The sequence below is a fragment of the Centroberyx affinis genome, unplaced genomic scaffold (genome assembly GCF_046629955.1).
Source record: "Centroberyx affinis isolate AG114_WGS23_722 - 3 ecotype Tasmania unplaced genomic scaffold, CSIRO-AGI_Caff_v1 ptg002845l_1, whole genome shotgun sequence".
Lineage (NCBI taxonomy): Eukaryota > Metazoa > Chordata > Actinopteri > Beryciformes > Berycidae > Centroberyx > Centroberyx affinis.
Genome location: NW_027280985.1, coordinates 45,915 through 71,496, shown reverse-complemented (window position 1 = coordinate 71,496; position 25,582 = coordinate 45,915). Strand labels below are relative to the sequence as shown.

The following is a 25,582-nucleotide window of genomic DNA, read 5'->3' as shown; positions in this document are numbered from 1 at the left end:
TACATTACTACTGTAAAACATAATGCTTACATAGTGCAGTCTGTCTTACTTGGCAGTGAGATGATAAGATGTCTCCACTTTATCCCCAGGAAAGATAGTGATCTAGCTCTCCTGTGGTGCGCAAAGTTTCCTCCCATGAGTTTGTGCTTGCAACACAACTTTTCGTCCTGAGCTGGATATTTCACATTCATCATATTACCTCATAGCAGTCCCTGACTTCTTATGCACACTGTTATTAGGCCAATTGGCACTGTGTGGTGGCCGAAATTCGTTTCTGGCATCTCCAGTATGTCTGTTGGCCAGCGCTGTGCTGGAGTCATGCCCAGTTGCAGCTGTGCTTCTGTGTGTGTGTGTGTGTGTGTGTGTGTGTGTGTGTGGCCTGTGTGCATGTGTAAATCAAATTGCGTGAGTGCATGCACACTTTTGCTTGTGCACAAGTATGTATACACACATAGGTATGTATAAATATACATGTATATGTTTTTTTTCCATACTGACTTCCATAGCTTCCCATCATTGCAGTTAATCAGATTCCAACAAAGAACCACCTTCATACTGTTCTTTTGTTGTTGTTGTCTGTTGGATGTTCTTACTTTACTTTTCTTGATTGATGTTATAGCACTTTTTATTGTTTTCATAGCACTCTGAACTGTCTGGCTACTTACCCTATTGACGCCTGAGGTATATTCACTTCTTTAACTGTTGCAATTATTGTAAGTTGTTTTGGATAACAACTGCTAAATGCAAATTGTAAATTGTTTTAAATACTACTTACCATTCCCTAATTTTCTACTTTTCAATTTTGTATATACTATTCCTTTTATCATTTTGTACACTTGGCCAATAAAACTGATCGTGATTCTTATATGTCACATAAGTGTCATTGCATCATGGCTCAGTCCTCACCTCCAAACAAACATAAGCAGAATTATTTGTACCTGATCTCACTCCTGCTGTAGCAATACTGTGGTACAAATGGAAAGTTGCTCATTATTATAGTTATTTATCTCTCATAATTTCCTTCACAGTCCTATATAACACTAATTTATTACCTGAGCACTATTGCACTGAGCACTGCCTCACTACAGTAACACAAAGGCACCAGTGTGTATGGTAAATGGAGTTCATATCAAAGTGTGTTTACTGTCCCATGCTGATAGTTTTTTACTGTTCTTCTTGGCAAGTTATCCTTACTCACTCACCCTTTGGCAGTTTGGGATATGAGGCTGACTGTGTGTGTGTGTGTGTGTGTGTGTGTGTGTGTGTGTGTGTGTGTGTGTGTGTATATAAGTGCATTCTAAAAGAGGCTTTAGAGTATTGCAGTTGGCATTAAAATCACTGTATTGTGCTGGCTGATTGTCATCCTGAAAACACAGCTCCCAATGCTTGACTAGTAACTAATTACTAAGATTGAAATAAGCTATAAGCTAATGATTGCGAGCTCTCCACTGTGTATGTGTGTGTGTGTGTATGTGTGTGTACAGGAAGGGAGTTGATGTGACACACTTGGGAGGGTGAAGTGACAAACCAATCATAGCTGCCAGGTCACAGAATTCGCAGCCTTCCCTTGCCACCACACCGCCATGTTCACTTAACCTTAAGCCGGGGACGCTGTCAGCTACACCGTAAAGTCCAAGTTCTTTATCATGCAGAACACGGCTCAGCCATCCGTGCCTACCGCTCGCAATGAAAAGGTCTGATGAGGCTGACATGTGTGGAGGAAAGGTCACAGGAGACACTGAGGTAAATGTGTGAGACAGAGGCGAAAACATTTGAAAATGCAGGAACGGTGCAGCGCAGACTGAGGCTTGTCCAAACAGCGCGAAGCCAAATGGAACTGTAGGGATTGGGCTTTGGCGTCTTTATTGGGTGTTCACACATCTCACACATCTTGTATAAAAGTGTCTTTATTCATAAGTAATAAAAGAGTTGCGCGTGTGAACGAACGTTAATATGTGGTATGGTGGAAAGTCTTTTAATTGATGCAAAAAAAAAAGATAGCGCTTTTTACAATGTCTCCCTTTTTTGAAATGTAATAAAGTACTCTGTTTTTTTTTTTTTAAATACTGCAATAATGTCTAACTCAACCTACAGTGACCAGTTTCCCACACTGAGTCTCTCTTTTTCAGCAAAGGTTATTACCCGTCTGCCTGCACTGCAGACAACTTAGTCAGCGAGTGCATTTCAGTCTAGAGAGAGCGTTTAGTCATAGTCAAAGTGTGTGTGGGTGTGAGTATGAGAACAGAAAGCAAGAGCGTTTGTGTATGTGTGTGTGTGTGTGGCGTAGTCTGACACTGCTCAGCTGGACCGAGGAATGTTGAGGAATCAAAGGGGAGTGTGAAAACATCGCCTCTATTACTGTGAGTGCGAAAGGACCGATTCAAAATGAGCTACAGAACACAGTGAAGCTTTGTTTACAGTCGTGTAGAGAAACGTTTCAGTCGACATTTCAGCACATCATTAAAAATGTGTCATTGTGTACAACAAGACTTAATTCATTTAGAAAAACAAAGAACTTCTACACACAAATCAAATATTGGTGATTCAAACAGATATTCATATTGTTGTACAAGCTTGTTTGCTTGTATTAATTAATTTCCTTCATTACAATACATGGCCAGCGGTAGTTGGATTTGTCAGTATTGCATGCAGGTTGTGAACACTCACCTCATTGTTCCACATGTCCAGATCAGTGAAACCTTCTTGCGCAGCCTTGCAACACAGCAAGCATTGTGCAACTCCATGAGTCCCTCATTTTCATGTTTGTTAACTTTGGGTTTGTGAGGTTTTTTTTGTATCTTTTTCCCCCCAGATGGATTTGTCCATGAGGCAAAGAATCCAGCGGGTGAGGAGAGAAGCTGATGTTTTGCTTTGAGAGGTTGAAAATGTGTCTTTGAAGTGTCAGACAGCTTCCCCGCCGAATGCCGATGAATGTGTGTTCACCAAGTGTCACGGCACCTCAGGTGGCCTGAACTTGTCATTTGTCTTGTGTGTGTCTGTGTGTGTGTGTCTGTGTGTATCTGTGTGGTTGTGTGTACAGTATGTGCGCTATTTGCAAATGCGACATGACTGTCACGTGTGTAAACATTCTTAGAAAATTAGAAAACTGTCAGCAGTTGAAAACAATTTTAATTTACCAAATGCCAAAGACATTTATTAGTGCAGAATTATAAGGTTCTATCTGACTTTTTTATCCACATAGTCAAGATCTTTGAATGTTACTTTATATTTGTGTGGTGTTTTTATCTTTTTTTAAGAACCTTTTGGGGTTAAATGTTTAAAAAGAAAATTTAAATACAAGTTGATGGGACTATGAGAGACTTAAAACTTTAAAAACGACATTGAACAGTTTAAAATATATCTGCAATATGCAATTCAACAGCTTTTGGTTTCAATTCAAGCAGTTTAGCTTGCAAAATTAGAAATATTAACAGAAATATCTTGGATCTACTGGACATATTAATGGCCTAGTTTTAAAACGATACCACACAACAGTCATCCATGAGAGAAAACAAAGTTTAGCGATGCAGTTTAATATACAGCGGTTCCTGCGGATCCCACTCCCAGTGTAAAGATGATCATAAATAGTAAATAGTAAAAGGTGGATAAAGAAATGGAAATTCATTTTGATTGATTCTATCCCGGCTCTGCTGTGGCATTTTCAGCTGGGTCAGCTGTGTAAAGACGGCTTAACTTGCAAAGGACAGACAATGTTGTCCTTGGCCATTTACTGTGTGCCTTTTTGACTGTCTAACCTTTACTTTCGCCTCAAGTACTTTCACCTCAACTGAGCTTTCAAGGGAATTTAAATTGTAACAATTACTGACGCTGCCCATGAGCATCTGTGCCAAACTGCAGCTCTGTCAACTTTTCCAGAGCTGTCTGATTTCTCAAAACCCTCAGCTCTGTATTTGGATAGGAACAGGATAACAGCTTGAAAATCACTCTGTAAAAACGTTTTTTATGACCCGGACTCTGAAGCATGACAGGCAACTGCTAAATTCTGCCCTCTTTGAGGACTAAATTATGAAGGTAGTGCTTCTTGATCTCAGTGTGCTTGGATAAGTCATTTACAAGAGTTTTCATATATCTGAGTTATTGAAAAGGCATGTGGGGAAAAAAAGACACATCTAAAAAGTTCTTTAATAGAGATTATTTCACTTAGTTTTAAGACAGTGTGTGGTATAAAGGACAGTCCTATGAAATCAATATCTTTTGAAAATCAGAATCAAAGTGAGTAATGAATTCCAAATGCATTTCAATCTTTCACCACCATTTTAACAGAGTGTAGCGTATCGCAAGAAGTTTTAAACCTTCTTGACTTCAGAGACGTCAAGAAGTTGAGACATCTTTCCAAGGTCTGTTGAGAGATTCTGTCCGTGAACGCTGATGGAGAACTACCCAGTGGAGGATAGGTCATTATGTCAAGAATGTGTCGTCGTCTCACATGTCTGTCCAAGGTGATGGGGGCTCTAAACAGTCTGCCAGAGCAGACGCTCTTTGGGGAGCCGGGAAGAGGCCACATCACCCCCAGTGACAAAAAAGCTTGGACTTTGAATCCTGAAGGAATACACTGACTTGCATACCTCAGCCGTACACCTCCGAAACCTCCCACTTTCTATTTCCACTGTTTGTTTTTCTACAGTGGTACCAGGTCTCCTCAGCTGAGACATGACCTTTACTCCTTCGCTCACGAGCTGCAGACCACAAAGAGCTGCAGGGAGTCTGTGAAGTCCTCCAGCACCGGTCTTAAATACTGTTGCTTTTATTTAGCATGTGCTTTTGCCGCCTACTTCTGCAAAGAAAAGTATTTTTTTACACCGTCTGAGCTAGGTAGGAAGGCCGAATTAGACCTGTTGAATCTCATTTTAGATACAGCAATTAACAGTATTGTGTGTCTATGATCTTGGCTTATTAATTTACGATTTAAGTTAGAGCGAGATGCTGTGTAACTTGTTTTAGGGTTTAGAAATAAAAAACAGACTTACAGATATCATATAAAATCCCTGTAGCCTTTTTCAAGCTCTTGTTTCAAGCTGAAAAGGACCAAAGTGCTTTGAGGGACAGTATGTTAAAGTGAATACCATGTGTTTGCAAGTGATTGCAAGTTATCCACTCACTCTAACCCTAACCCTTTGCTTCCTGTTACTGTCTGAAGTGCTCAGTAATACTAAATGAAGCAGATATGCTATGAAAATATCTTTAAAAAACATTCTTACCATTACAATTCCTGGGATTTATGGGGTAACATTAACAAAGGAACTCATATCCTGTCAATGTAGACATATGGAATGTGATGAGCAAGCGTGTCATTGGAGTAGCACACTCATGTTTGGGGCAGGGATGTGGTTTCACAGCGTATACATCTCCCCCTTCCAAATATGAAAAACATTACCACATTAATGACAGCCTGGACTTGGATGTGGCGCTTCCTCAAACCCAAAATCCTGTATCCCCCAGTAACCATGGTAGAAAATGTCCACACATTCATTTTGGGTCAAGTTATTTCTTTCAAAGTCATTACCGTTCTTGCAGCGATGATGCTCCACGGCTAGCATTTGACCCTAATGAGCTCTGGAACATGATTGTTTGAACAGCTTCTGGTGAAATTCAGGAGGTCCTGAGGCAAGCCTCCAAGTGGAAGGCAACAATGGTCTCCTTTCATCAAGGTGGCTGTATCCTGACCTGAACTTCAGCTAGAGCATCTCCTGGTGCCAAAGGATAAAGTAATAATCGTGATATTAATAGCTACGAAAATATGAGCACTGCTGGAGCCACTGAGGTGAAAATAATTTCCAGAGTCTGTGAGACGTGAATAGTTGGCTTGAGGAGCAATAACATTGAAGCATATGAGTCACTCTGAGAGGTGCAGTGACGGACTGTCTGAACCACTTCTCCCCTTGAGTTCAGTCAGTGCAGCAAAATCCCACAAACTATAGCGGGTGCTGTATTTTCAGAGTATATGCACTGAATATATGACACAGGTTAAGAGATATTCACAGATAAATGTAGTAGGCTATATTACATTTGACACCAAGAAATGTATTAGACTTTCCATATTTAGATGATAAAATTCCTATTATATTCTAGAAGTTTGCTGAAATTAAAGTAATGAATATTAAAGAATAGTTGTTGCTATGCAATGATGAATTATGCATTATTAATCATGTAATAACTGGTGTCCTAATTTAGAGTTCAGCATAATGTTTGACAATATGCTGCAGGATTCTATTTTGGGATGGATGATACCCAACAGCTATTTGCAACTACACTGAATTGTTTTCACAGCATAAGCAAATTAATCCATTTGTCACAAAAATTCAATTTGATGGTTTGCACCAGTTCAAAATGCCTATTTCATCTGTGCTGTCCATACCATGTTGAGGAAAGCAAAGAAAATAGAAATTTTTTGAAGGATAGACAACACATGTGCCCCCTCTTCTTAGATATCAGAGGATCGTATGTTGAATGTTTTTAGCAAACTGATGTTTTGTAAAATTACAAACAATACAATGTTATTTCACATGCAAAGTGATTATAATAATATAATAATTGGAGGTAGGCAGGTACTTATTACATCGAAATTTATAATACTATATTTTGAGGTTAACCCCAAAACCTACAGTCCAAACTTAAACCAAAATGATTATTCCAGTACTTCTGCAGACCCTACTTCACTCATGAGCCGCCAAAAAGCTTTGACTTGAACTGAATTATGCACATCATGTTATGTCATGTTACCCTTATGGAAACATTAGAAAGGCCCCATTCATCGTAAATGCTACCAAAAGAGTTACCTCACTGAACAGTGAGCAACACTGAGCAAGTTTTGAAGCATGGAGGTCCATGAGGTTGACCTAGAAGTCGTAGCAGGAGGTTGGCCCTGGTCTGGTTTTGCTATAATGTAGTGTCGAGTGTCTTTCCTTTGGGGCTCCCTTCAACTGGGAGAATTGTTCCTTTTCCTGCAGCTTTCCCTATGAGTTTGACTTGGACTACACAGTTGTTTCTATTCCTAGTTGACCTCCTGCATGTCCTGAAGCTGCTGCAGGAATGTGATTGGTTTAAGATACAATCAAGTTTCACACAAATGTTTACATACATTACAGATAAACAAACCTCTTACAGACTAAAAATACATGTAAAACTCATGTTTGACAATCACATACTGTCAATCATCGTATCAAAAGCTCAGACTAATTTCAGAGTGAAAAATTCTTCATTCAAACAAAACTATGTAAAAAGCATGTAGTGGGTTGACAGTGTTTCAACAGGCGGTGCCATACCGCAATTACGGATTCAACTTTCAAAGCCCATGGTATAGTATCAATTCCACAATGCCACAATTTATTCAACAACCAATCTACACAGCAATACTTCTTCCAAAACACAGCCAATGTTGATAACTAACTGATGATAACTAACAATGGTTGAATGATAATTTATAACAGCATGTTACACATGGATTACTCCATTTCCACGGCCCAATGCTCCTTCACCTCAGTGTTCCCTCATGCCTATGTCACCTCAACACAGTTTTATGCTGTGTGCTCCCTCAACCCTATGTACATTGTGTTTCCTCAATTACTGAATTAGCATCACTATCATGCTATACTACAAACTCACAAAGTTGATTTGTGCTGTGGTTCTTTGAGAAGTTTAGTATTACATCTAGTAGCTCTTTTTATTACGTATTTGGGCTATAGCTTTTGCTTTCTTTTACAAACACAAGTTGAAATGCAAAACTAAATTGTGCAGTTTAGCAGTGCTTCCTGGTATATTTCAAGAATTGTTAGAAGTCCTAGAGGAAAGTGTATTCCATTTTTGCTGACACTTCTTGAATTGACTTTTCCACATCTTACCATGTAGCTGTAAACAGCCTAACATGTTTTTTTCTTTTTTTGGTTTGTTGTTTTAATTTTATTTTTAGATGTTTTCTCATGTTATTGTAAGTATTTATGGGACAATAAGACAGATTGAATTGAGCTGAACACACTGTGGGACTTGTGGCAGTTTATACAGATTGTATTTACTGCATATGTTATGTCATTAATGAAAGAAAATATATGATTTAATATACAGATGAAAATGTGCAAAGTCTCACACTGTGTCACAAGTTAAGTATTTATTTTGAGCTGTTGAGATCTGTTGAGTCCTTAAGGCAAGTGGATAGTAGAACCTTGTGATTGTACAATATGTCAAGGCGTGTGAAGTAGTGTTTACAAAGAGTTGTGGACCATTTCATCTAAAGGTTTCAACTCATACGCAGAAAAACATCACAAGATATAGCCTGAAACCCTTAACGGACTTTCCTGACTGAAAATAAGGGTTTTCTCGGCAAAGTATAAATAAACTGACTTAAGAAAACAAAGAGTCCTTATCTCTGGAATACTTGTGAATTATAGCTCCCTTTACAGTCTTTATGTCCTCCATCAGTCCTGAGGTAAACACTCGAGACTATTTTATATTCTCCATTACATTAAGTCATCTAAAACCTCTCAGTGACATTTATAAGACGACACTGATCCGGCACAGGAAATCCACTCTGAAGTCAAGTGCACGACTGTCTCCTCGTAAGGACGATGTCATGCGAAAAGAATGTCAAACACCCAACATTGGTCTTTGAGGAGTTCTCAGTGTGACCCTATAGCGGTCTATGACCACAGAATTTCCCCTTACCTAATTTGATTAATTTGATAGCCTACATGTGGGAAATGAAATGGTCATGTCATTCCCTTAAATATCCTTTCACTCAGATATAGTATGTGTGCTGATAGTGGCTGCTGCTGACTAGGTAGATCTTTCTCTGTCACTTTGTCCTCTGTGTATACATGTGTGTGTGTGTGAAGCAATGCCTAACTGTGACCCCCCACCACAGGCTGCATATGCAAAGTGGTGAAGAGTTCACCCACAAAATTTTCCCTTTTCAGGTCATTTCATTTGATTATCAGAGGAGGCCTAGAAACTGAAAACTAGCCAATATTTTACAAGAAGAAAAACAGAAGTTGGAGAAAAGTCTGAAATTATACATGATAATAAATAATTGTATAGTAGAAATACAGTATGTTTTTTTTTTTTCCCTATCCCATTAATCATCTTGCGACAGCCCAAAATGACCTTGTGACCCCCTGGGGGGTCCCGACCACCAGTTTGAGAACCACTGGCTTAGAAATTAGAGAAGCAGGCTTTTGAATCTCCAGACCAGCAGGGAAAATGTGGGTGGGGTAAGTGGATGAATAACTAATAACTCTCCCCTCCCTCAACAACTACTGTGGAGTTCCCCTTTAGCATTTACTGTAACCCCCAGCTGCTGCAGTGGCCAGCAGTAGAGGACTGGTTGTTGCTGGTTGTACTTGGCAGCTACCAGGTGTGAATGTTTGGAACCGTATGAATGTGAAGCAAGGTGTTGCTGGAAATGAGCAGGCATGCCCAGTTGACTTCCGTGAAAAAATAAAGGTTAAAAAAAAAACCTGCTAGGTCACTTTGTTATTAGCCCCTGTGTTTATGGGCCAGTGTGTGTATGTATATTAAGCTCAGGGTCACTGATGTTAACAGTCACTGCCATATTTCCTCAGGGCTTTGGACACCAGAGTCAGAATTTCTCTTAAAATGAAAAAGAGTTTCTCTCATTCTTACTCTTTATCACACTCACTAGCACTATGAAAGTTAATTAGATATCCAACTGTTAAGACAAAAATGACTTTTGAGACCGAATGTAAAAAGTACACTTTTTAATATTTCTTTATGTTCAAGTGTTCATAACAATTCATGTCAATTCTGACTTTTGGATGTTGTGTTTTACAGGTTATTAGTGGGAGCCCCGTATGAAATGAATGGCCCTTACCAGACAGGCGATGTTTATAAATGCTCACTGAGCAAACGAAGCAATGGCAACGGTTGCTCCAAGCTCAACCTAGGTATAGTATAACAAAACACTACACTACTACTATTTTTTCTGTCTATATGTGTGTGTGTGTGTGTGTGTGTGTGTGTGTGTGTGCAAGTGTGCATGCGCATGTGCGTTTTCATGTCTGCAGATGTTTTTTATGCGTGTGTCTTAATAAGTGTCATGGTGGCATGTGTGAGACAGAAATGTGCGTACCATACCACTCATTCCACATTTTACAATTGGCTTAATGGTTTATGTACATTTCCACATGTGTGTTATACCACACATCTCACCGCATTCCATCATACGGGGCACATGTGTGTGGTGTTGGTTAGATAGGCACATGAAGATTTGTCAAGTAAACTTTTAGATCTAAGGATGTAGACACTGCTTTGGCTGGCTAGACAGCAATAACAAAACAAGGTCCCAGATGGTGGAAGTTCTAGTTCAGTTTGGTCTCCAAAGTAGAGAGCATATATTAATATGAGAGAGCAACCAGTATCATTTCACTGAGATTAATTTTTCCTCAAGGAAGGATATCTCTGACCAATGTATCAGAGCGAAAGGACAAGATGAGGCTGGGAATGACGCTCACATCTAACCCCAAAGACAACAGCTTTGTGGTGAGAACTGTTTTAAAACTCATTGGAATTACGTTCTTCAAACATTACATACTGGAGCGGTCTGTTTCAGCAGAACTTTGTGAGTAATAACATGTTTAATGAAAGAGCAATGGTCAAAAAGAAAAACAAAAAAAAGGAAACCACAGGACTATCTTTTGATTGCATGCTTCTCATACTGCAGCTCTACCTACGGACCTTCTCTTAGAACATGAACCTAATATTGTGGAATCCACAATAATGTGCAGTAATATACTGTGGCCCATAATGTTTCTGCTATAAGAGCTTTCTTTTATGTTGCAGGCCTGTGGACCACTGTGGTCCTACGAGTGTGGCAGCTCTTACTACAGCACTGGCATATGCTCCAGAGTCAATGCAAGCTTCAAGTTCTCCAGAACCATTGCTCCTGCCTTTCAGAGTAAGGCTCAGTTACCTTTCCCGATTGACAGAGATTCATGGATTGTACTTCTTAGACATAGCTGGGTTCTGTTTTCTCCATGGATAACTGTGCGCTGTCATGATTAGTTTTCCCCTCTAAATGTTTTTCAGGGTGTGAGACCTATATGGATATAGTGATCGTCCTGGATGGCTCTAACTCCATCTACCCTTGGTATGAGGTGCAGGCTTTTCTCATCAACATTCTTCAGAAGTTCTACATCGGACCAGGTCAAATACAGGTGTGTAAGGACTAAAAGCAGATAAGATGCATTAGTAATGTAACTTGCTGGATAAATGTGAATACTGGAGTACATTTATTCAATAGTCCTCTATTATATAATATAAGTTTATTGTGCCACAGCCTATAATTTACTGTGCTTGTCAAAGTTTTTTATTGTAGGCTACTCTGCTGTGACTATTTTATAACATTATTATTTTTTAACAGAAGGCAGATGTTTAGCTGTGCCTCTACTGTTTGTCATAGATTGGTCATTGTTTGTGTGTTTTATTCATCAGGTTGGAGTGGTTCAGTATGGTGAGAAGGTGGTCCATGAGTTCCAGCTTAGTGACTACAAATCAGTAGAGGAAGTAGTGAAGAGAGCACGTAGTATTAACCAGCGGGGCGGAGAGGAGACCAACACGGCTCTGGGCATCAATGTCGCACGGTACAGTTTCTGCAGCCACAAATCCTACACTTCAGCAGCATTCCTCCACTTTGTATCATTGTATCATCTGCTTTAATGAACATATGAAACATGTTGCCACAGCTCAGAGGCTTTCAAACAAGGAGGTCGGCGAGGTGCCAAGAAGGTGATGATCGTGATCACGGATGGAGAGTCACATGACAGTCCGGACCTCAAGCAGGCCATCGAGGACAGTGAGAAGGATGGCATCACCCGCTACGCCATTGCTGTGAGTCCGCTCGACTGATTCTTCACCTGGGTTAAGGCTTTCAATCTCTATGGCTTTCGACTTCGTTTTCTGATGGCTAATAAATTTCTAGTACAGTATTAAAGCACTATAAACATTAAAGAGGTGACCTCATGGAGTTCAGCTATAGCAGGCTTCTGAAGAGCTAAGTGGAGTATGCAGCCAAAACTGCTTACAGCCCTTGGAGAGCTCTTAACCTAAGCCTAGTAGAAGCGCAGTTAAAGGTGTAAATGATCTCCTCCAGACCACATGCTTCTTTGGTTGGTGCCACTATTGGTATGGCTTAATCCCATCCAGTGGCTTAGTTGGGTATGGGCATCTGAGCAAATGTCTGAGATCATTTGGTTGCAAACCAACTGGAATTGGTAACAGCATTGACTTTGGTGTATAAAATGGCAAGAACAACCACAGTACTAAAATGTTCTAAAACTTTCTCCAAGAAAGCTAATGTTAACTCATTAGTTTATAGGCTTTGACAGATTGTCTGACCTTGTCTTCATAGGTCCTTGGATACTACAACCGTAGAGGAATCAACCCTGAGGCATTTCTCAGTGAAATCAAGTACATCGCCAGCGACCCGGATGACAAACACTTCTTTAACGTAACGGATGAGTCAGCTTTGAAGGATATTGTGGATGCACTTGGAGAACGCATCTTCAGTTTAGAAGGTTTTACAAGGAATTCTCATTCAGTAACCTAAGAAGCACAGAATCAACACAGTAATACATTGCTGCTTTCATGTAAAAACCTCATAACTCCACTTCACTGATTTTCATGTTTTAACTTCAATTGAAGGATTACACGGCTCGTTATGGGTTGAGACAAACACTACAACCCTTGGGCTTATTAAACCCTTTAAAACCCCATTGGCCAAACTCAAAAATGCATGGTGGTTAAACTAAAACAAAAGCTGTTGTTCTTAGTTCATGAAAAGTTGACATTTTGAAGATGCAAGGTTTTCACGTGACAGCAGTAAGATGCAATGGATGGGTTTTTCAATTATTTTTGTGACTCCTACGCCACTAGCCTAGTTAGATAATGATTGTGGTTGAAAGATTGAGTTTATGTGGTGCTGCAAAGGTTCAGATCTGTAAAAGAAAAAAAAAATTGACTTGTTTTCCCAGGGACCAGTAAGAATGGCACAGCGTTTGGCCTCCAGATGTCCCAGGCTGGCTTTTCTTCACACAACGTAGAGGTGAGCCTCACTGCTGCTACCAAGTCTTCTCATACCATCTGTCAACATGTAGAACAACACACTTTGTCTCCATTTCTGGCCCATCTTCATGACTCCTCCCCACAACCTGCCATTTATCACTCTCCATTCCCCCCTGAGGTGCCTGCTGTGTGGCCCCAGAGGCTTAGGTCATCCTGATTTAGGAGCCCCTGACAGAGGAGACAGGCCTTTTTCCACTTCAGCCATCAAGCGATGGGAAATAAGACACTGCTAATTCCCCGGGGAGACATATTAGTGAGAGGTTGAGACAGCCTGGCTGGGGAATGGGTTGTTTTTCCTTTTGCTTTCTAGAGGTTTTTGATTGTATCGGGGAGCAGATAGCTGCAGGTGTGTTGGCTTTGAGGCTGATGCAGCTGGAGGAGGGAGATAAGGCACGTTCTCTACTGTACCTGCTATTCATACCGATTCAGTGGTTTCCATTTCTTTTTTTCCTTTTTCTGTCTCCATATAAGTCCCAGGTTGACATTTGCTGATGCAACAGCTTTGATTTTCCAGTTCCCCTCCACGGCACAACTTGTCTAGGGAGTAATAAATATATCCCGTTTATGACAAAAAAATAAATAAATAGCAGAAGTTGCAGCTGGGTGGCAGGAATGGCTGGAAATTCTGTCCACAAGGCTGGATTCCAGGGATAGCACTTGCTCAACAGCGGCAACCTGAGTGTTGAGAGTAGGATAACTTATTGGAAAGAATGTTGGGGCTTTAAAGGAGAAAAACAGTCCTGAAAGCCCAGATGGTTTTGTTGAATGTGATGTGTGCCAACTTGGACGACTGCTTATGTCATGCATATCCAGACATTGCATGCGTCTTAGCAATTTCTCTATCTGCTGTTTGTTTAGCTTTCTGTATCTAAACAATTATGCTGAAAAATAACCTGTGGTCAGAAACAGAGGGCTCTGTTTCTGTAAAATTGCACTGCCCATAGCATAGTTGCAGTTGATTCCTGTGTTTACCATGATGCAGAATATGCATTACTTGTTTGTTAAATTGGTATGTGCTGTATCCTGTATACATTTCTGTATGCTTATTCTTGTTACTTGGTCAAGCATATATGCCCTCTCTGATAACCAACTGGCAAGTATGGGAGCCATTCTACCACAACTCTGGCTTGGCATCCAACCAAGCCAGGACACATGGATGTCCCTACATGCAATAGAAATAGGTCACTGGTTTATGACGTTGAGTTGTTTTGGGGTTTGATTCATTTACCATGGAGACCATTTTGACCAAAACAGATAACCACATAAGCTAACATTGCTGTCAGAAAGTGACGTAGTGCGAGCTTGGTGAGCACACAATTCCATCTCTCAGGAAGGAATTGCAAGTGGTCCAGCATATGCTAACACTGGAAAATGTGTTGTCGGCATAATGTGTATGGCAAAAATACTGAGCTAATTAAGATGTAGAAGCCTATAATTACAGTGTCATAGATTCAAAGTATGGTGAACAAATGTCAACCACGGAAGCTAGGAAACCCCTCCTCTATCTCCTCATGTCTGCGGTTAATTGCACTTGCCAGTGCATTTCCTTTGTTGAATAATGGTTTACAAATACATACTGATCAAGGTTTAACAGTGCTTTGATAATGTACTCAGAACTTCGAGGCACATGTTATAGCTTGCCTTGCATATTATTTTCTGTAATTGTGTGAAAATGTGTGTTCTGCTGTGTCTGGCGATGAACTATAGCCGCTTAATTGATCATGCACTTAACTCAGTCAGTAGTTTTTAAATCCATTTTGACAGAAGGGAGAAGGAAAATGTATTGAATGTGGGTAAGCAGACTTAGGTTTTGACTCATTTACTGCTTTTTAAGCTGTTGTTGGCAGAGAGTGAGCTGGGCCATCAAATTCTAAATACTTAGACACATGTTTGGGCAATATCTGCATTTGCTGTACCAAGGACAGAGACAGGAGTGATCTGTAGAAGTAGAATTTTATCCCATCCATTAGGAGCAATTTAAAAAATCTAGTGAAGATGACCTCCAGTGTTGAGCATCATTATTATTATCATCATCACCAAGATTCGACTTTGAGTTACAGCATTATTAACCTGCGTGAAGTTGAACATACAAACAAACATACACAGATTGTGCTCCTGAGTGGTGGTCACACTTTGCTATGTTACTAGATTTTTTCATCATGAGTGTATCTGTGGCATGTAATTACTCCACGCATATGCAGCACAGGCAGTACAACCAGACCAAACTCTACTAACAGACCAACAGAAATTGTTACCATATACTGCACCTCACCCTACAGGATGGCATTCTGGTGGGCGCTGTGGGTGCCTATGATTGGAATGGGGCGGTGCTGAAGGAGACCCGGCAGGGGAAGGTGGTCCCTCCCAAGTCTTCCTACACACAGGAGTTCCCCGAAGAGCTCAAGAACCACGGTGCCTACCTGGGTGAGTAAGACCCTGAGGTGCACAAATCTTTCGTCACTCTGTTGATGGAGTGAAAGAAGCAGGAATGTATGAGGAGGAAAAATTGTGAGGGATACGGATAAAAAGGAAGGAGAAATGCAGAGAAAGAAAGTATAATTCTGTTATTTTAGTAATGAAGGATGTGCTTGAACACCTTTTCAGCGCTTACAATCTCAGCCTTTAATCTCTGTTTACACCCTCTTTCTCTGGCGGAGGTATGTGTGGCAGGCCTGGTAGAAGACTTGTGGTTTAGCACCGACAGTCCTAGCTGCAACCCATCTCTGTAAAGTGCTCCATTGCTCCACTGCTTCCCACCACATCCAACTCCATCTCACCCCACTACCACAGACTTCTGCTTTTGCCATCAGTGGCTTGTCCCTCTGCCTATACCCGCCAGGCTGCCAATGGAAGCCATTCTAGACTCAATAGGAATACGAGGTGGAAGCATAATTCTGGACATGCTTAGAGAGGGAGGCAGAGAGAAAGAGAGAGAGAGATGGGAACAGAGGGGTACAAAGATGAGAGATGAACGTGGAAAAGGATACAGGGAGAAAATGGAAGTGCCAGAGCAGGCAAAGAAAGACATATGAGAATAGTGAGAAAGAGGAAAATGGAGCTGTGCATGGCTGAATGCAGTTCATTGGAGTTATTTTAGAATTGCAGTCATGCAGTTCCATCGCTATGATATCGAACCTCTATGTACACACTAACAGTGCAACAGTGGCGTTAATGTCCATTAGAAGCACACACACAGAGACACACACACACACACATGCACACATACACCACTAGAATGCATTTATTTGGCCCTTTGATAATGATGCTGTGCAGAGTTAAAAGAGTGGGGTTCACCACACACTCTGGAAACAAGTTGACATTCCTCCCAAAGACTCAATAATAGGTCAAGAAGAGAAACTGCAAAGTGTAACAGAGCCCAAGTAACAGACATTTTTCTTTAGTGAAAACTATTCTAAACGTAAAGTAATACTTCAGAATTGTCCAGAGGTACAGGCTGATTTGTTTGTTCTGATTTTCACCAAACAGAACATTTGTATTGTTACTAATCTATTAGCTTAATGTTTTATTTAAAAAAAACATTGCAAATTCAAAGGGGCTCTCCTATAGAGTAGTGGTGTCTAGTAACAGGTTGTTATCACATTCTGTTTGACCATGACAGCCTTTTTACAATTAGCATATTGCATGGGTTACCTTTTACATCGGTGAGGTAGTGTAAGAACAACGTGTAAATCTGCTTACTTGAGAGACTTGTTGTCTGTGAGTGGAGGTAGACTTGACACATGTGTTTATATCATCAGGTTACACTGTGACTTCTGTGGTGTCAGCCAGAAACGGTCGTCTGCTTGTAGCTGGAGCTCCGCGCTTCAACCACACCGGCAAAGTCATCATCTTCACTCTGAAGAACTCTGGCAACCTCACCATCCTGCACTCCCTCAAAGGCCAGCAGGTAGCGTCCAACACAATACTACGCACTTAGTGACGCATTAAAAATATGTAGCATTTCTGTAATAGATTTTTCAGTGACATCTCACTTGATTTTCTGTTTTTTTTCTGTGACACATTGATACCACCTGAGGGTTTCATCTCACAATCTGACAATCAGCATCTTTTCAAAGAGATGTGGTTCTGTGTTATTATTAGCTCTATACTCATAACTGGCAACTCTTCAGAGGCTGCAAGACTAGTGATCCTGCAGCAACTTACATTGTACCTTGTCAGCAATAGCTCATCCAGAACAACAGATGTTTTTTGCAGAAAAACTTAGGACTTTCTTGATCCGGCAAACCCATGTGAGACGAACTCTTTTATAGTCAGATGTTTCCAATCTGAAGAACAATTGCTGACGTTCCATCCAGTGACTGATCCAGTCTTTCTCAGTGGAGCTCTCAGACACTTAGTATCTACAAAAGTGTCTCGACTCCTCTCACGCCCCCCTGACATAATGCAGGCCCCATTTGCTTCCCATCTCAGAGTAAAGTTCAAAGCCGCTCCACATCATCAGCAACTCATCAAACACAAACAACTTGTGCTTCAACAGGCAGTGAGGAAAACGTCAAGGATTTCAGCGTATGTAGTAGGTAGTATAAGTGACATTCGTCCTGGGATTTATATTCACTAATTAAAACCAGTAGGGCACTTATACAGTCAGCAAAAATGTAATCACTTACTCAATTTAAAAGGATTAAACTGGAAGAAAGAAGAAGAGAATGGAACAATAAGGGCGGGCGCACAATGAAGCTCTGAGCAAGATGTGTGTGTATGTGTCTCACAGATTGGCTCCTACTATGGCAGTGAGATTGCCCCTCTGGATATAGATGGAGATGGCGTCACTGACAATCTTTTGGTGGCAGCGCCCATGTTCTTCAGTGGAGGCTTGGAGAAGGGCAAGGTCTACATCTACAGAGTGACAGAGCTGGTGGGTACACTCTACAAACAACAACAACAACAACAACAACAACACACACATATACACAAAGGCATGCCCGTGAACTACACAAGCACACACACACACAGTATGACTGGCAAGCTACAGAATAATACCGGCATATACATACACTTTTGGCCGAGAAACCCCCTCATACAATGAATTGGGTCAACACCTGTTCAAACACTCCAACCTTGCACCAGAACTCCAGACATTCCCAGTGATCTCTAACACACAGCAGAAGTGTCCTGCATACTGTAACACACACCAAACCAGACTCTATTGCATTCCAGGTCCACAATTAACACATTGACGCACTGCAGCCAGACACTTGGCACTTGACCTCAGGCAGATCAAATGAGAAACCTTTGCGATGCCAGTGTGCAGACTTCATTAGATGTGTAGAATGAACTCAGCAGGAAAGTATTCCTCCCTTCAAAAACCTATTTCCACCCAGTCGTTTGGAGGCGAGAACTTTCTTAATAGAAGGAAATTCCTGGGTATTACAGGTCTCTTTTTCTCTCTGGGATTATGAATTTCTTCAACTGTTTTGACTCCATAGAATAGGCACTGGGCCACTTGGCTTTACATAATTCAGTAGCCCAAACCACAGTGCAACACAAGTGGCAGGCCAAGCTAAACAGTTAGAGAGGTAGCTTGCTATTGTCCATTAAGACTACACAGTAATAATAATAATAATAGGGAAACAATGTTTAAAATGAAGAAATTTGATGTTGACGGTCCTGATGTTAGGATGGTGCACAATGCACTAGAATACTGTTCTGGAAGACTGTTTAATGTTGAACACTGGTACACGTCTTTATGCACCTGGTCCATTTGCTGGTCTTGGGAGGAAAAAAATCTTGCACTATTGTCATAGTCAAATTTGGGGAGTACATACATTACTATTATCAGTACATACATTACTCCTGTTCTTTATGTTTTTTCTAGTGCTAGGTGAGAAGGATATCTTGCTTTGTCAGAGATTCATGGGTGGTGTAGTTGGTATGTAGTTAGAACTCTGCAAATTATGCAAATTATTTAGAGTGTAGGGTAAGGAGTAGTGTGAGATAACTAAAGATTCTGGATCAATGACAAGTTTATACTAAGTTGCAATTGCAGGTTTTGAGGGTTTACAGAATCTAAGGGGTTCTTATAGCTACAAGGCCAAATCTAAACAAAATTGCCTAAACTTCAGCAGCCTAAGCCCTGTTAAAGGTAAAATTCCATTCAATGTCTGAGATAGTTGCCCTTTCGACTTTCTCCTGGGCCACTGCAGAATGGTTATGATCTGTGATGGTCTCTGCACAAACCATATGTTTCAAATTAAGACCCCACTGAATGTATTATTCCCCATTTTCTCCTATCAATCTCCCTCTTTGTCACACACGCACGCACGCATCAGGTAGCTGAGAACTAGAGCCGACTTTCCTAAATCAACTCCCTTCCCATATATTCAACTGAAAAAACAGGTGATCTCATGTTTCGTCTGCCGACGATGAATTATATTATGAGGAATATTGGGATGCCAAGTGGACCAATGATATGCATGACTACTGATGGGCTCAAGTATTTGGCTCCATTTTGTCAGAATGCTTTCCATCAAATTTCTTTCCAGTCGGGTAGAGGTATGCAAAGACATGGATATTTTCCATTTGACTTTACACTAGCTAAGAATAGCCTAAGAATACCGACTCAAATAAATATACTAAAGCTGTATGGCTTTCTTTGGTCTTTGGTCAAAATTCTTCACTCTTTTTAAGTTCAAACATACAAAATCAAGGGATTATGTGAAAACAACCCAAATCTTATATTTTGTTTGATTACTTTTTATGTAAAAAAGAAATACAACATGATTAGTTGACTTTAAAATGGTTTTGAGGTAAGTGAAATAACAAACAACGGTGCCAGATGGAGGGGAAAGAGTGTAAGACAACAATCCCTCTTGGTCTCATTATGAATTGTCTAAATAAATGGATGGCAGTTCATTTGAGGAAGAGATCAGTGTGTTGACTGGAAAACTGAACCATGCCAGAGGGCATGGCTCTACCCACTGGACAGGGAATAGCAGTTTCTTGGATCAACACATCATTTCCTTGATCATATGGACTAGTGAAAAATTTCCCTTTGGCATACGCTTCTGTTTCCAAAGGAGGATCTGTGCGGCACAGCTTGTTTTTGTTTATGTGTACATTTGGTATGATCAGCATGCGCATGAAGAAAATGTCTGTGTGTTGTCTGTGCATGTGGGTTAAGTGTATCGGCTTGTTTGAATGCTGTTTATGATATTGTCTTTGATGTCTATGATATTGATCTTCAGCTCTTGAGGGCTTGCCTTCAACTGTTTATGGGGAATGAAGAAAACCTAATATACAATGCATTATAATAGCCACAAGTGTCACCAAGTGAGACACAGGAGGCTATCTGTCCCATCTAAGATTCAAAGATACATGAGCATGATTAGGCATGATTAATATATACCCTTTAGCTAAACAATATGTGTCAAAAAGATGAAGAATTGTGCAGTGATCATGATGTTTTCCCTGCCTCCTCAGAATCGTTTCATCCTTGAGGGGGCGCTGGAGATCCATAACGGAGGCCAGAACGCTCGGTTTGGCTCGTCACTCGCTCCTGTGCCTGACCTCAACGGGGACGGCTTCAATGACCTGGTGGTGGGAGCCCCATTGGAGGATGACCACAAAGGAGCCATTTACATCTTCTTTAGCCAGCAGAACAGAATACTACGCAAATACAAACAGGTACGGCGGCCCAAATATCTTCAAGATGTCACTGTTATCTCTTTGTATTTACTTCTTGAGTCTGAAAATTGACAATGCAAAACCTTGGAGGAAATCAACATACCACGCAGCAAAAAGCAGCTGGTCAAAAATATGTCCAGCTCAGATGGCTTCCTTCTTGGGAATATAGAAAACGCATACAGTATACGTAAAGAAAAGCCACTCAAAAGCTCAGTTTTGTTCTGAAAACAGTATAGTACTATAAGTCTCAGATGCATACTGTGCAAGTGCAGTGGAAGGTGAGGTGAGAATAGCAATATGTTTCAGTATATAAGAGAAATGTAGGAAAGTGTTTATTCTGCTGTAAATGTGTACATATCCTGGTAAAATGTATGCATTTACCAGTATGGGAGCAAATGTGGATATTCCCCAAGCTAAATCTGCTATCACAATCACAATAACACTCAAATTAATCACAATGAAATTAATCATAAATCATAAGAGCATGAAACCCTGATTACTGTGCATGCATTGATGATTGCAGTTTTTGTTTGCAATGTGTGTCAATCTGTGTCAAAACTATTGTCTGAACTATTTGATCTACATTTTTAGATCAGATAGTTAGACAAATGACAGCTCTAATCATGACTCTAATCATAACATCATAAGCTGTGGTTGAGGTCATTCTGATCCTTCGCAATGCTCTTATATTTGTTGCTCGGTCTGTCTCTTTCTCAGAGGGTAGCGGCAGCAGACTTGGCTCCTGGCCTGCAGTACTTTGGCCGCAGCATCCATGGCAAGATAGACATGAACGAGGACAATTTAGTGGACTTGGCAGTAGGTTCCCTTGGTGCTGCTGTACTCCTCTGGTTAGTATTTCACTTAGTAAATAAATAATGCTGTTGTCAAAATGAACAACAGTCTTTCAATGACTGTTATGGTGCTTATATCTGCAAAAGTACCAGGCGGGCTCAGCACTGGGCCATTGTATCCATAAATTTAAGTTAGATAAAACAGTGATTGTATCCCTTGAAAAACAACCACATGTTCAGAAGTATAAGTCTGAAGTCGGTCATGGGTTGGGTTCACCTTTAACACTCTTGTGTTTTCACAGGTCACGCAGTGTCGTCCGGATTTACGCCAATGTCAGGTTTGAGCCCAGCAAAGTCAACATCTTTGTGAAGGACTGTCAGAGAGGCGGCAAAGACGTGACCTGCATGTCAGCCATCGTGTGTCTCAACGTCACGGCCAGGACAGCCATCCCTCCGACACAGGAAATTGGTAAGCCAGCAAAATCAATTCACTTCTACGGAAGCATCTCAGCAGTTTAAAGTTTCCTGGTCTTCCCCTTGTCTTTGCCCTCTCGGCTGAAGTTTAGCATCAGATCCCTTTAGTTCTTGCCTAGCCTATCAAATCTGCAGATGTAAGAGGAGGGAAGTGTTTGTGTGTGTGTGTGTGTGTTTGTAAGCTTGGCTCTATCATATTCCAAGACCTGCTTGTGTTACACAATTTGATTATTTACAAATGACTCATGTGTTATCATAGTCCTCAGCACTGAGCCAATAAAATGTTTTAATTTGTAGTAATTCGGATAATAGTTAAGGGTTCCACAAATTAGATACATACTAGAAAGGAAAAAGCTCCCATTCTCTAATGTGCCACACTCAATCACATTTAGTTTCTTAGACACAAAGACGCTGACACTGCCAACTTTACTGTTGTTAAACGTTAAACCCCTGGATACAGTCAAACCTTTAACAGACCTTTTTTCGGATACATATGGGCTGCGAATTTTATATTTTGGACCTGGAGCTTTACTGAGGTTCAGCCATTATTATTCAGCCTGGAAATTTTGTACATGACAGGGAGAAACATGGCTGTCTTCAAGTAAGAATAGCTGAGCTACTCAAACTTCTGAATGTATATCCTTCATGTCCTGGCTCAGGCTGTTCGGCATGTGTCTTCTCAGTGAGAGGGGCGATGGCTCCTTGCATTCAGAATAATGCCAAAGGAAAATGTTTCTTTACTATCAGTAAGAGATTATGGTCTCAGACGGCTGTCTACCTGCCAAAGATAACGCTGCTGCCTCCAGCGGTGGTATATCTGCTGTCAAATGTTACTTCTTACTATTGTGTGAACACTGGCATGCACTTACTAGTGCATCTGTCTTTTGTTCAGTCCACACAAGAGAGCTGTTGTAATATTTGAGTGGTGGTGGTGACAGACCATAGATAACTCAGTCAGGCAATCCACACCTCTGGTTTGTGCCAGTGCGATCCCTGAAGGGAGATCCAGTTGCTCTTGGACCTGAAGTGTTGTGCCGGCAACAGCAGCCCAGCTGCATACAAGCACAGGGTTTCTCTGATCACAATTTGTTTTAAGAGATGGGATCCCAGGGTTGAGTTTCACTGTGTATAGGGGGCAAGGAAGCAGGGGTGCAGGGGAGCGTGTTCTTAGTTAACCCCTTGACCCCCCAACATCTTTATCAAATCTATCAGACGTACCCAAAACAGAGTGGTGGAAGGACAGAAGGTATCTTGTCTTCCATGGTTGAATACAGTGGAACACGTTTATTTCATTTTCCTCTCATTGTCGTGTCTGGCTAGTAATTCGTGGCAGATGTGCTGGTGTTTGTGAGCTCGCTCTGCTCTGTTGTACAAAATGGAGCTGGTTTTTTGCCATCTCAGTAAAGTTAGTATAATCCATGCAAATATTTATTTGTATGGAAGCTTTTTTCTAAGAAAAAAGGTACAATTAATTATTTTTGGATGGATAAAAAGTTGTCAGCTAGTTTTGGCTGCCCTTGGTAGATATTTGAGGTTTTATATTGATGACAAATGCCACTGTATATGTAATCCAGTTGCTCTTCAAAGTCCAACACAGAACTTCCAGAACACCAGCTATGTTTTCCCATAATCTTCTGCAACTGTCTTCAGTAGCAATATTCCTAAAAGCAGCCAACTCTTTTGATAATAGGTGATATTAATAATGTTACTGTGGTGATAAGAGGGGAAGAGCTTCCTATTTTCTATATCCCATTATCTGTCTCGATATATTTCCATAAAGCATTAGGATTTCTCTTGTTGTGTAGTTGACCCTACAAGGACTGTATGCATGAGTTCAGGCTTTATAGATTTTTCCCCATGGTATGAAACTAAAAGGCAATAATTGACAAGCCTCAAAAATGTGGCTTGGAAATGAACTTCAAAAGCCAGTGGATTCTTATGTTTGTTGGTTACACATTTACATATTTTCAGTCTGGCTATTATTACATTGCACAATTACAGTGATGTCATTTTGGCTGTAGCCACAATTTGTCAATTACTCTGGAATCATTTAAAAATGTTGGGGAAAACATCTCAGAAACATTTTAACACTGATAGAAGAGGATCTTTAGCTGTTCCAGATAATAATGCCATTTCCTCTGTTCCTGTTGCCCACTAGCCATTAAATACAACGTCTCCATTGCGGAGCGACGCTTCAATCCTCGGGCCATACTAGACAATCCTGACAGGCTGCAGCCTCACAACCTCACTCTCCTTCCTGGAGAAGAGACCTGCGAACACATCTACTTCCATGTGATGGTGAGGCCCAGTTATACCCTGAGGGTTGCAAATATCACACACTAGGGTTAGACCGATATATTGGTTTCTATATATGATTGAAGTTGCTCCTTGGCAACAGCTACATAAAAACCTAAAAACCTGCAATGAAATTGTATTTTCTGTGTGTGTTCTTTTTTTTTTTTTGGTAAATTAATTGTTCATTTAAAGGCCTAATTTATCCAGAGTTTCCCTACCATTGAGTAGGTGCGGGTGGGTCAGCCTGCCGTAAGAAACTGCTAACCCACCTAAAAATTTGTTTTGGTTGCAATGGAAAGTTTTAGTGTCACATTAAGGTCTAAATGCTGTTTCAGACGCTTTTCTACCCTGACAAGAATAACATTCTGGCATATTTTTGGCATGAAAATGATCAAATTGAAGATATTGAATGTTGGCACAAACTACTGGCTATCAGCAACTTCAGTTTAAAAATATCGGTATTGGTATTGGCCCTCGAAAACCCAATCGGTCGAACCCTTTTAACATCTTGCTCTACTATAGGAGACCACGGACTATGCAAGGCCCATAGTGTTCGCTGCACAAGTGGGGCTGCAAGATCCTGACAATGGACCGGTTCTAGATGACAGCTGGCCTACTGTTGTAAGGACTGAGGTGAGTCAGAACCGACAATGTATCACTTCCACTTCACTTCCAAGTTATTCATATAGTTACACAAATTATTATTTGATTCTATTTGATACATATGAAATGGGGCTGCTTTTAAGTAGTTGCCCCTATATATTTTCACGATACGATTCGATACGCGATATAGGGTTCATGATTCGATAGAACCACGATACAATGTAATAAATAAAAGTTCAATGACAACATGACTGTGCAGAATTATGTTTATTTCTGAGCCACAAATCTTTATCAATATATTGTCCCAATCCCTAATATTTCATATTTATTTCACTTACAAAAGCAGTAGTTATCTTGCAATATGAGGCCAAAATCAAAATGTCTGACTGAGTCTTTTTTCTGCCAGCTGCCCTTCTGGAACGGCTGTGACGAGGATGACCGCTGCATACCAGACCTGGCACTGCAGAGTATGACTGACCTGATGACTCGAAAGTAGGTACACACATGCTCTGCACAACATATAATATACATGAATGCATACCAAGTGCCTACACACTGAAAACATACACACACACACGCATGAATACACAAACACATATGCACATACACAGGGTTTCTCTGAGTAAACCAAAAATGTCATCCTCTGTCCTTTCTACATTTTCCTGTCTCTTCCCACTTATCTCCCT

General features: G+C 40.6%; 1 protein-coding gene across 1 annotated transcript in view; it reads left to right on the top strand.

Annotated features, from left to right (window-relative positions):
• Nucleotides 1-25,582, top strand: part of itga11a (integrin, alpha 11a) — a 45,969-nt gene that overhangs the window by 9,121 nt on the left and 11,266 nt on the right. The window contains exons 3-19 of the mRNA XM_071536234.1: nt 9,802-9,914; nt 10,418-10,509; nt 10,810-10,924; nt 11,056-11,183; nt 11,461-11,609; nt 11,712-11,856; nt 12,377-12,542; nt 12,999-13,069; nt 15,369-15,513; nt 16,848-16,996; nt 17,822-17,965; nt 20,530-20,733; nt 21,451-21,581; nt 21,827-21,993; nt 24,157-24,296; nt 24,816-24,926; nt 25,303-25,388. Of these exons, the coding sequence (XP_071392335.1) occupies nt 9,802-9,914; nt 10,418-10,509; nt 10,810-10,924; nt 11,056-11,183; nt 11,461-11,609; nt 11,712-11,856; nt 12,377-12,542; nt 12,999-13,069; nt 15,369-15,513; nt 16,848-16,996; nt 17,822-17,965; nt 20,530-20,733; nt 21,451-21,581; nt 21,827-21,993; nt 24,157-24,296; nt 24,816-24,926; nt 25,303-25,388 (2,256 nt within the window). The remainder of the gene's footprint in view (nt 1-9,801; nt 9,915-10,417; nt 10,510-10,809; nt 10,925-11,055; nt 11,184-11,460; nt 11,610-11,711; nt 11,857-12,376; nt 12,543-12,998; nt 13,070-15,368; nt 15,514-16,847; nt 16,997-17,821; nt 17,966-20,529; nt 20,734-21,450; nt 21,582-21,826; nt 21,994-24,156; nt 24,297-24,815; nt 24,927-25,302; nt 25,389-25,582) is intronic.